At 51.8% G+C, this 11,679-nt stretch overlaps 1 protein-coding gene across 1 annotated transcript; it reads right to left on the reverse strand.

Moving 5' to 3' along the window:
- Positions 1–597: 597 nt before the first annotated feature.
- CCDC194 (coiled-coil domain containing 194) lies at positions 598–6,006 on the reverse strand. Its single transcript, XM_063147346.1, has 5 exons — positions 5,677–6,006; positions 2,418–2,514; positions 1,836–1,968; positions 1,489–1,624; positions 598–671 (listed from the first exon to the last, which is right to left on the reverse strand). The coding sequence occupies exons 1-5, from the start codon at positions 6,004–6,006 to the stop codon at positions 648–650; spliced, it is 720 nt and encodes a 239-aa protein (XP_063003416.1). The 3' UTR covers positions 598–647.
- Between the last annotated feature and the right edge of the window lie 5,673 nt (positions 6,007–11,679).

Raw genomic sequence — 11,679 nt, forward strand, 5'->3', positions numbered from 1 at the left:
TCTAAACATGCATAGGATTGTAGGACTTTCCTCTGTCTAAACATGCATAGGATTGTAGGACTTTCCTCTGTCTAAACATGCATAGGATTGTAGGACTTTCCTCTGTCTAAACATTCATAGGATTGTTTCACTGTCTAAAGAAGCTGGGAGTTGTCAGGCTTTTTCTGCTGGCTGAGGCAGCAGGCTTTCTTGCTACTGCTTCCAAAAGTGAAAATGACTTGCGTCAGGATATTAATATTTCAGCAAATACAACGTTCTTTAAAAGCAAAACAAAACAAATCTTCTCATGATTTGTATTTTGGTTTGTGAAATTCACAATAAAAGGGGAGGGGGAAATTAATAATAATAAAAAAGACTCCTGAAAATGACAAGTCAGGACAAAAATGAAAACCAGACATTAATTCAACACGAAATTTCAATCCGCCAGATTCGAATGACCGAGTGCTGATCTTTGTGGGTATTCTGAGCCGTTTTCTTTCTTCCTTTCTCTCCCCGTCCCCCGAAAGAATCATTCCCCAAACATTGCAGCTGAGTCTGGTGTGCGAACCGTGTGGGATTCCGTCATTTAAGGTGTGTGTGAGGGGGGGAAACAGGTTGATAAAATCTTCCATCAGTCCCCACCGCTTCAAAACCACTCTCGATTCAGGCTAGAGGAGAAAGTTCAGCCCTTCCTGGAATGTAACGAAAAGGGATTCAAAAAAACGACCACACACCCCAAACCCCAAAAGAAATTAGGTTCAACCCTAAAACAACGAGGAGTTTTGCAGCACCGTAACGGTGAAACACGTTTTCGGGTAACGTGAGTTATTGTAGGAGCGTCAGCCTTAATAAATTGGTTACAGTGCAATCTTATCGTGTCTACTCAGGAGTAAGCCCCGCTGAGTACAATGGGGTTGACTCCCAGGTAAGCCGATACAGGGGCGCAGTAAATGTGTTTTGGGGTCCGCCCCTTTTTCATTCCACTCTGCCCCTTTTGCTTTGGCTCCACCCACTAGTGGGATGTGGCCTTCAAGATTCAGCCCTCTGTGTTTCGGGGACAACTGTATTCTTCAGCGCTCACTAGGAGGCCATGATGCGTCAACACTGGCCTACCTCGTAGGGCTGTTGTAAGGCTTACGGCGCAACAGCGCGTAAAGCATTCTCAAGGCAAACCTAACCAAAACAGGAGATTCCCCCTCAAAGCCTTGGATTTGGGGGCTAATTAATCTCCCCCCATCACCCCCAGTAAAACCATTAACCTTATGTTTGGCTAATGTAATTTCAACTCATGCTCCTATTTCAAGGTCAGGTCTCATTTCTGAAATAATAATTCTGAGCATGTACAGAGCGCCCATCGCTCCTTCTACTATCAGTCCCCCCTCTTCTTCTCCCCCTCAATTCCCCGTTCTACGATTTAAGCACGGGGCCGCTGTCCCTGGTAGTAGGGTGCTCGCCTCCCCTTGGGCAGGGATCGCCCCAGACGATCGGTCTTTCTGCTCCAAAACTTACGAGCGGGTAAAGAACGCAAAAGCTCGCCAGCCCCCACAATAAGTACCGGAACGGGGGGCACCTGCGGCGGGCGGAGGAGGAGGAGCGGTCCCGGAGGCGGCGCTGGAGGGAGGCGATTTCGGCCAGGTAGCTGTGCCTAAGGAGAGAGAGGCAAGAAGGAGGAATCAGCCGGGGTGTCTGTGTGACTTGCCTTCCAGCCCGCTGCGCTGCAACCCCGCAGTCCCCGCCTGCAGACTCCAACTTCCATCGGCCCCACCCAGCTGGGCCGATGGTGAGGCGTGATGGGGACTAGAGTCCCCTAGTGTGTCCCCCTGGAGGAGAGGAGAGGAGAGGCTGGCTCTACTCACAGGCTTTCCTGGAGCGCGTTCTGCTGTGCGGCACAGTGCTGCTTCTCCGCCTCTGCAGTGTCTCGCGCCCCGGCGGCTTCCTGCAGCCTCTCTTGAAGTCCCTCCATCTGCTCCTGCCACTGGGCCATTTCCGCTACAGTGGTGGAGAGAGAGAGAGAGAGAGAGAGAGAGAGATTAGAACGGAGGATGTGCTTCAGGGCAGGTGCCAGAGGTGGGCATCAGTGGGACCCACATTTCACCAGAGGCCCTGTGGAGCTTCTGGCTATTTATAAGAGGTATAAAGACTAAATGGGAACTTTTTAAAATATGCCCCGCTTAAAAATACAGTTCCATCAAAATGATGCCCCTTGGCTCTTTTTGGTGAGTGTGTTACCGCAATGGGCGGGGCTTGGGGATGCTTGGGGGCGGAGCATCCATGAGAGGGCGGAGTCTGGAGGTGCCTTTTTAGGGGGTGGAGCCCCCTTCTGGCAGACAAGGATGTGTTGCATCTTGGGCGCAGCATTCTGTCTTCCAGCTCCGGGCCCATTCTCCCCAAACAGCACCCGTCCCGTTTCCTCCCCGGAGGCTCCGTGTCCGCCTTACCTAGAAGCGCGCCGTTGACGCTACCCATCTGCGTCCCTTCGGCCTGGAGGGTGAAGATCTCATTGTGGAGGGTGGACAGGTTGGCATCCAGGCGCGTCTGCAGGACAGGAGAAGCGAATGGCGTAAATGGGGAGGTGGGGGGGGGGACACACCTCCGGCGTGTGCTCTTGACTCATTTTCTTGTCAGCACACCCCTTCGGCTTTTAGTCATACTCATGTGGCGCACCAGTAACTCCTGTCTCTGGCACGCGAGAGAGAAGAGGGTAGCAGAGAGAGAGGGGGGTGATAGAAAGAGAGAAAGAAGGGAGCGAGAGAAAGAAAAAGGCGGTGAGAGAGAGAGAGAGAGAGAGAAGGGGGTGGCAGGGAGAGAGAAAGAAGGGGTGGGGAGAGAGGGGGTGGGGAGACAGAAGGGGCTGGCCTAGAGAGAGAGAAAAGGGTACCAGAGAGAGAGAAAGGGAGAGAGAGAAAGAGAAAGGGGTGGCAGAGAGAGAAAGAAAGAGAGAGAGAGAAAAGGGGTGACAGACAAAAAGAGCAAGCAAGAGAAGGGAGTGATGGAGAGAGATGGGGTGGCAAGAGAGAGAGAAAGAGAGAGAGAAAGGGGTGGCAGAGAGAGAAAGAAGGGGCAGCAGAGAGAGACAGAAAGAAAAGGGGTGGCAGAGAGAGAGAGAGAGAGAGAGAGAGAGAGAAGGGGTGGGGAGAGAGGGGGTGGGGAGACAGAAGGGGCTGGCCTAGAGAGAGAGAAAAGGGTACCAGAGAGAGAGAAAGGGAGAGAGAGAAAGAGAAAGGGGTGGCAGAGAGAGAAAGAAAGAGAGAGAGAGAGAAAAGGGGTGACAGACAAAAAGAGCAAGCAAGAGAAGGGAGTGATGGAGAGAGATGGGGTGGCAAGAGAGAAGAGAAAGAGAGAGAGAAAGGGGTGGCAGAGAGAGAAAGAAGGGGCGGCAGAGAGAGACAGAAAGAAAAGGGGTGGCAGAGAGAGAGAGCGAAGGGCCTGGCAGACTGAGTGAAAGGGGTGTCAGAAAGAGGGAGAGAAGGAAGTGACACTTGCCCCCGCCCTCTTCTAGCTTCAGCCCCGCCCACCACTGACCAGTGGCCCCCAGCAAATGACCCCTGAGGGAAAGTGGCCCTCAACAGAAAGCCAAGCCCACCCCCAACGTGCCCCGTCTCTGCCCTACAAGGAAGCAAGCCTGTTGGTTCTGCATGTGCGGCTGCGTCCATATCCTTTCCCAGCGGCGTTCACAGCCGCGCAGGAGCGCACGTGCGCGTCCGTAAAGCCCAGGGCAAAAACCCCCGCCGCCCTCCCCTCCCCTCTTCCCCCGGCCCCCTTAGCGTGTGTTTAGCCGCTAATTGACAGCGAAGACAACGTCGCCTCTCCAAATCCCCGTTCTCGATCCGTCCCCAGCGCCTTAGTCCGGCAGCTGCGGAGGAAACGGCTTGGGAGAACAATGTGGGATGGTAATTGACTTTCCAGAGGACCCCGCCTGGCCTGCCCGTTGTTTTTCTCAGGAAGCCGCATAATTGTGTCTGTTTATATTTCACCAGGAGGCTCAGGAGAAACCTCAAGGCTTCCGCAAGCAGACCGCCTTCCAGCGGGGCTAGCAAGAAAATATACGGGCATGGAGCCGTCCAACTTTTCCCAAGTACCTGGAGGCGTACGGAATTATACGTCTGCTATAAAAAGGCCCCTGGGTGGGCGGTGCAGCCCTCATGTGGCGGACGCCACTTCGGATGGGCCCACCTACCGCAGAATTCGAAAACGGAGCTTCTAAAAACAAGCGCTTTGAAACTGCATTGCCAGGTTGCGGGGAGACCCGGCGGAGGGGCGGGCAACCGTCCTTAGAACCCTTCTGGATTACAAGTCCCATGAGCCCCAGCCAACCGGGCCAGTGGTCAGGGATGCTGGGAATTGCAGTCCGGAAGGCACCAGTTTTAATTGATATGGAAGTGGGGCAATTCAATTTGGACAGGGTGGATGGACGCCCTCCTTCACAGGTGGTCTCCATTCCTCAGGAAAATGATTGTTTCCCCGTGGCGAGTAGCAACAGGAAAGCAGTGATCTTGGAAGCCAGGGCACCGGGGAAAGTGGGTGTTCTCTTCCCAGATTTGGGGGTCGCACAAGGAGCGGACAAAGGCCGCAGGTGTCCAGGAGACCCAGTTTGGAAACCCCTCCTCTGTCGACGGTTCTGGTCGTGCTGTCTCAAAAAAGATACCCAGATCCGGAAAAAGGTGAAAAAAACTTCCTCGCAAGGAGAAACTAAAGCATTCAGGACTGTTTTAGAACTGGGATGAGGAATGTGACTGCTATGTATGAGAAATTAGTTTGAGGGTTTTTTTGACAAGAACATCAACAACAATAATACATTTAGATGCTGCCCTATTTGCTAAAAAAGCCTTCGGGCAGCCCACAAAATAATAAAACCTTAACAGAACAAAACAACAGCAACCGAAGAACCTTAAATGAAAGTAAAACAGAGCCGGCGTGGTGCAATGGGTAGAGTGTTGGACTGGGAATCAGGGGATCTGAGTTCGAGTCTGTGCTCGGCCATGAAGCGCGCTGGGTGACTTTGGAGCAGTCAATGACTCTCTGCCTGACCTACCTCACAGGGTTGTTTGTTGCGAGGATAAAATGGAGTGGAGGGGACCATGTAAGCAGCCTTGGGCGCCTTGCAGGGGTGGGGTGGGAGGTGAGGGTTTAAGGTAATAGTAAACGATAAAGGCGTTTTAAAATTAAAACAGCGACGTAGTTTAAAAGGCTAATTTAAAAGGATGCGTCGAAAAAAGAGGGGCCCAGTTCTGACCCTGGCAACTTCTCAAAATGTGCCACTTTCTCGAAGTTGGCAAACAGCAAGGAGAATGGGAGTTGGGCCGACCTGAGCGTTGAAGTAACGCTCAGAGAACTCCAACGAGGGTTTCCCCATCCCTACGGGAGATGTGGTTAGAAGGCACCAAATGAGAAGCCTTCGTAAGAAGATTAGAAATATTTAGGGAACAGGAGGAGGAGGAGGCGTATCAAAGGCCGTTAGCCCCGGCAGCCAAATGGAACGCTCATGTACAGGAGTAGTCTACCTTTGGGCCACTAAATCTTGGCAGCTTGCAACATGCTGTGTGGGGAATAATTGGGTCAGGCTTGGAGGACACTGGACCGGACGTACCCCCCCCTCCCCCAGGTCTGATCCAGCAGGGCTCTTGTATTCTCCTGGATTTAGCCTCCCGAAAATAATCAGCATTTCTATTCCAGCACCACCACCCCCTTCCGCAATACCGTGTTCTCCAAGCAGCCCATCAAAGTGGCGTTGAGTCTCTTCCGGCCGTCTTTGGCCTGGCTGAGCTGCCTCTGTAGTTCTTTCTCCTGCTGGGCCAGCTTTTCCAGTTGCTTCCCTCTCGCGGCCTGCTCCCGTTCCAGCTCGGCCACCCGGTCGACCAGGACCACCGTCTCGTTCGCAGCCTGCTCCCGGCACCCTTTCAGCTGGCGGCCCACGTCCGTGTGCCACACCACCACGGCCACGGAGACGGCCGCCACGGCCGCCAAGAACAGCAGCGCGGTACACAAACCCAGCACTTTCAGGGCAGTTTTGGTTCCTGAGGGTTCCATGTTTCCCTTGACGTTCTGCCCTCTGCTTACAGAGAGCTCTCCGGCTGCTCTCGGTCCGCTATAATTGCTAAGCGTAGGCTTCTCAAAAAAAACCACGAACCCTTCATCTGTGGCTCTCACCGCAAACCACATTCTAAAAAGACCAGCGTCGAGTTAATTGCGGGGTGCTTTGCTACGATTCGACAGGCATGGCCCGAAATGTGCACCCACCCCGTTTGTGCAAAATGCGCCCCCCTTCACCCAACTCAAAGCCCTCAAGGAAAACAGACCCGTTCAGGTCTCTTTCGCCCACGACACTGTGCCGTTGTCTCTCCAATTTTAGGCTGGAAGGGCAGAGAGCCGTCCGTTTTAGCACCACGCCTAGTCATTTCAGTCGTCATCGCAAAACCCCCCGCAGAGGTGCTGGTTACACCTCTGAGCCGCTCGCCGGTCAATTTTGGGAAATGCCAACGCTGTTGAGGAAAGCAAAGCTGTAGACGAGAGACCCAGGATTCACGGGCAGGGTGGTCCTTCAGCACAGGAGTGCAGAAACCCTGTCTCGTGAGTCTACTCCAGCCTGTGGACTCAGTCTCCGATCTGCTACATGACAGGCCCAAGCAGGGATAATAAGGGTCTCGGCCACTGTCCTCCACGGTTTGGCCAAGTATCTTTTTCTGTGCAGAGAGAGGCAGGGAACTCCATGTCTTTCTCAACACAGAGGAAAGCTAAAATGGACCTTGTGTGAGTGTGTGTGACATCAGCGGCCGTGCCTCCTACATTTCAGTGAGAAATGAGGTACGTTCACCGAACAGCTGAATTAATGTCTTTCCCCGCAATCCCTCATATTCCAAAGTGCCCTGCTTCTGGCCTCGAGGTTCAATTTAAGGTTAATAATCTTTGATAGACCACTTTTAGTAGGCCAGGGATGGGGACATTCCCCTTGCGGGCCTGTATCGGAGGTTCCCCATGGGGTTTGCATAATAGATTTTGCCAAACGCACTGACGTCATCCCTGTATAGGACAATTTGGCCCCAGAATAAAGCAAACTGACGGAACACCTCTCCTGACATGAACCTACCCTTACACTGTGCTCAACATCTAAAGTCCTCCTCCGAGTGCCTACTCCAAAGGAAGCTTGGAGGATGGCAACAAGGGAGCGGGCCTTTTCAGTGGTGGCCCCCCAATTCTGGAATGATCTCCCCGACGAGGCTCGCCTGGCGCCAACGTTGTTATCTTTTCCGCGCCAGGTCAAGACTTTTCTCTTCTCCCAGGCATTTAACAGCATTTAACAACATATGCGGAGTTTGTTTGTTTTTAACGGACTCCAAAACTGTCGTTGTTTAAAATGGATACTGTTTTGCACTGTTGTTTTTATGTTTTTGATGGTTTCAAATTTGCATACTTTTTAATGTCCACTGTTTAAATTTTTGTAAACCGCCCAGAGAGCTTCGGCTATGGGGCGGTATATAAATTTAATAAATAAAATCAATCAATAAAACTGCTTTCAAGGCCAACGAAGCCTTGTTTTTCATATATCAATTACCCCTTGTTCTCAAGTGTGTGTGCGTGTGTGTATGAAATAACGAAGCATTATTAAACAGAATCAGAGCAGCCCACGATCACGCAAGTATCCCCCGGGAAGCTCTGGTCTTGCATGGGTGTAGACGTGGTGTTGTTTTTGGCGATGGCTCCGGGCCTCTCCCCAAAACCATGGCAGTGTTTCCATCCTGCACTGATTTAAAATAAGTAAAGATTTCATTTCTACTTTGCAACTGACCAATTTGCATCCATACATGCAGAGGCGTGGAAAGGAAAGCAGAGAAGTGGATGGAGGCATCATCACGGCCGGCCCTACCATTCAGAAAGGTGAAGCTGCCACCTCAGGCAGCAGGTGCTTGTGTACGTGTGTGGTTTTGCTTGCATGGGTGTGTATTCCTGGGAGTGTTTGTGTGTGTTCATTTGTGCTTTGAGTGCTTTTGTGTATGCTCACGTGTTTTTGTCCACATTTCTGTGTGAGTTACTGTTTGCTTGAGTGTGATCCTGTGTTCATGTGTGTGTGTGTGTGTGTGTGTGTGTGTTCATACATGTTTTGTGTTCATTTTTGCATGTACGTATGTTTGTTTGCGTGTTCATGTGTGTGGGGCCAGCAGTACCCCTCGGACATTTCTCCAGGGCCCTGGCCACGCTGCCAGCCTCCTGCCCCCTAAGCTAGAGGCTTTCAAGAGGCAGCTGGACAAGCATCCGTCAGGGATGCTTTAGGGTGGATTCCTGCATTGAGCAGGGGGTTGGACTGGATGGCCTTGCAGGCCCCTTCCAACTCTGCTATTCTATGATTCTAGACTGATGCTCTCATTCCAGGCGGGGATGATGGGAGAGATAGTCCAACACATTTGCCAGGTGCTAGGCTTGGGAAACCCAGAGCATGCATGTGGGTGACAAAATATTGCTGCCCCCTTCCCAGCTAAAGGGAGAAGATTATGATGCGATGGAGCAAAAGAAAAAAAAAGCTGGTTTTGCAACAGGGTGGGAGAAAGAATCACATAGATGAGCAGCAAGAGAGTTCTGCGTGTCTTGCTTTGTATGTTTTCCCTGATCGGACCCCCAATCCAGCCTCCGGGCTCTTCTGAGGTTCTTCTGACCTGTGCTGTTGGATGCTGGATGCATCTTACGGGTGCAGGCCGGCTCTCTCTGGAGATCTCAGGTTGGGGAAGCAGATCTGCCACTTCCTAGGTGTGTTCATGGTCAACACGTGCTCTACTTGCATATTTATAAATAAACTAAATATTCTGGGATGGGGGGGTCCCTGTGGAGGCTGGTGGCTCTCATGTCAGTGGGGTGGTGAATCCTCTCTGGGTTTCAGCCATCGCTCTAAAGCAGCCCCTCCAGGAGAGTGGAGCCCAACCCCGGCACCCGCCCTGATCTCTCTCTCCCTCCGCAGGAAACCAACCCGCTTGCGACGCTGCCCCCTAAAACGCAGAGGACACGGCTGCGCAAAGCTTTATTTTAAGTGAAAAGCAGCCCATAAATAACAAGTCGAGTCGCAGAATCCCTCGGATTGCTGCAAAGTACGCCGGGGAAGGAAGCCGGGAGTTCTTGACGAGGTCCCGTCCCTGCGTTTCCTCGCCCCGTGGGCTTGAACACTGGTGGGTCCTCTCTGCCTTCTGGTTCTCAAACCCAACGGGCCACCGTGACAGCCAGCACCAGCGAGGCCAGACCGCCGTGGAGACAGAGGCTGCAGCCGTGGCTGGACAACTTCTCTTGCTGCTGGCGAAAATGTCCAATGATCTCCTTCTGCTGGTTGCTACAACGCACAGAGAGAGAGAGAGAGAGAGAGAGACAATCCATTGGTGGCCAAAACGCCATAATAGTAGCCCAGGGGAACTGAGCATAGTGAGGAACACCAGGAGCTCAGACACCTCCACTTAATCGGCATGGGTTACGTGGATGAATAAGCAACTAAAAGCACCCTTTACAGATATGAAGCCACTTTCTACTGGGACACGGCCCCGAGGGCTGAACTCATTTTTGGGCAGCACTCAGGGAGTGTGTTAAAATGGTAGGCGGAGCCAAATTCGCTCCAAAGGACAGCCCAGATAGAGGCGACGGCCAGGTGTGCCTAGTATCAGCCTCGGCTGATAACACCAGCTGGGCCCCTTCCTAGAGGCGGAAGACGTAAAGACGGTCGTGCAGCGCTGGTAACCTCAGGGCTTGAGTTCTGCAATGCGCTCTACGTAGGGCTACCTCTGTGCCTAATCCGGAAACTTACTTTAGATTGTGGAGGAGCTGCGTCCAGTTTCTCAGGAGCGTGAGCTCATCTGCCGAAGAGGGAAAAGACGGAAGGAGCTGTGATGTCCCCAATAGTAAACATTGTCCCTAAAACATGCTGCCCTGCATCCCATCGACGACCCAATTTCCTCCCGTGCCAAACACCCCTCCTTCATTCCTGCCGTTGAATAGAATTCTGCGTTCTTCGTTTTTCTCGGGATGCACTCGTGTGTGACTGTAGGAGACATTGCAGGACACGGAATAACGGGCTCAAGTTAAAGGAAGCCAGATTCCAGCAGGACATCAGGAAAAACGTCCTGACTGTTAGAGCAGTACGACAATGGAACCAGTTACCTAAGGAGGTGGTGGGCTTTCCCACACTAGAGGCCTTCAAGAGGCAGCTGGACAACCACCTGTCAGGGATGCTTTAAAGCGGATTCCTGCATTGAGCAGGGGGTTGGACTCGATGGCCTTGTAGGCCCCTTCCAACTCTGCTATTCTATGATTCTATGATTCTTAGAAGAGGCATTCCTTGGAAGATGCCTCTTTTACGAGGCTTTGCTCTTTTCATTCTGTTTTTTTTTGGGGGGGGTGAGCTCTTCTGTTCAAAATATCCAGTGTTAATTTTGGGGGGGAAATTGTCCTCCTGATGATTCGGGTTAGCTTTTAAGCCCATTTTAGGGATGCCACGTCCTTCGTCGAGTGGTTAGCCGCATGTCCCCTTTTTACGTAGGGCAGTCCTCTCTTTGAAAGTCTGCCAGAGGACCGTTCTCCATTTGAAAGTGTTCCCTAGCTGAAGGGCTTTTCGGTCTGATCACAGTTTATAGATAAACAAACATATAAACACATATAAGGATTGCTTGCCTATCTCTACATATAAATTAGCAGGTGCAAATTGTATGCAAATCCGTTTCCTCTTTTGGGGCAATTCATCGGCGTTCGCCGTATTGACGAAGCACCTCCATTCTTTCATTAAGCTTTGCATCTTAAGAAAATACAACAAGAAATCTTTATTTGTGTTATTGGCATGCGATGTGTAGTTTGCGCCTTAATGGATTTGACAACAAGGACACCTGTTAATCAAGGATACAGTGTGCAAACCACCCATTCTGGCCCCCAAGGGAACAAAAGACAGCTCTCCAAGGGCCGAGTTCTGTCTGTCTGTCGGCACCATAGCTCCAAGACCATGATACCTAGTTACCTGAGACTTCACATGCATACCGAGGGGACCCTACGGGTGCATGCCACGTCATTATTTGCCGGTTAAAATGCATCAATTAATTTGTATTCATTTAAATATATCAGTGTGTACGTCTTCGGTCACTAGATGGCAGATGTCCCTAGCCAGCAAATCGCTTTTAAGTCAGTTTAAAGCCAGGTAGAGAGTTATATGACTGCTCCCTCTCCCTGCTGTGGGGCAGCCCCGTCCCTGGGGGATGGAATGGGTGGACCCCTCCCTCAGGAGGCTATAGAGGTGCCCCACGGGGGAGAGGTCACTCAGACGGGGCAGGCACAACGTGTCCAACACTGACAGCTGCGTACATTTGCTTGAAGGCTCCGCCGTATCAAATTAAGAGGCCCTTGAACCCGTGCGAAGCCAGGTCCGCTTGCTAGCCCGCCAACAAAGGAGGAATAAAAGCATCTCACCTTCCAGACCTCTCTTTTCTAACTCCTGCAGCTGCAAACGGGTGTTTAACTGAGCCATCTCGGAGCTCAGCATGGAGGTGTTCGCTTCCAACAGTCTCTGTGCCCAAGAAAGACAAAAAGAAAAAGAAAAGAGAAAAGACCCGTAAGTTAGCGCCGTTTTCCCCAACCCGGGTGTGGCTCCCAGGGGTTTGGGACTTCAACTCCCATCTGCCTCAGCCAGCATGGCCAAGGGTCCAAAATCAAAATGCATCCCACCACCCAGGCATCCAGACACTGCTATCT

The sequence above is a fragment of the Elgaria multicarinata genome, chromosome 23 (assembly GCF_023053635.1).
Source record: "Elgaria multicarinata webbii isolate HBS135686 ecotype San Diego chromosome 23, rElgMul1.1.pri, whole genome shotgun sequence".
Lineage (NCBI taxonomy): Eukaryota > Metazoa > Chordata > Lepidosauria > Squamata > Anguidae > Elgaria > Elgaria multicarinata.

What these genes read in the sequence shown, in the direction of transcription:
- CCDC194 (XM_063147346.1), bottom strand. Translation starts at nt 6,006, where the DNA reads ATGGAACCCTCAGGAACCAAAACTGCCCTGAAAGTGCTGGGTTTGTGT. An exon ending in CGTCAACGGCGCGCTTCTAG is followed by an intron (nt 1,969 to 2,417) that starts GTAAGGCGGACA and finishes CCACCACTGTAG; the next exon opens with CGGAAATGGCCCAGTGGCAG. An exon ending in TTTGCGTTCTTTACCCGCTC is followed by an intron (nt 672 to 1,488) that starts GTAAGTTTTGGA and finishes GTTACATTCCAG; the next exon opens with GAAGGGCTGAACTTTCTCCT.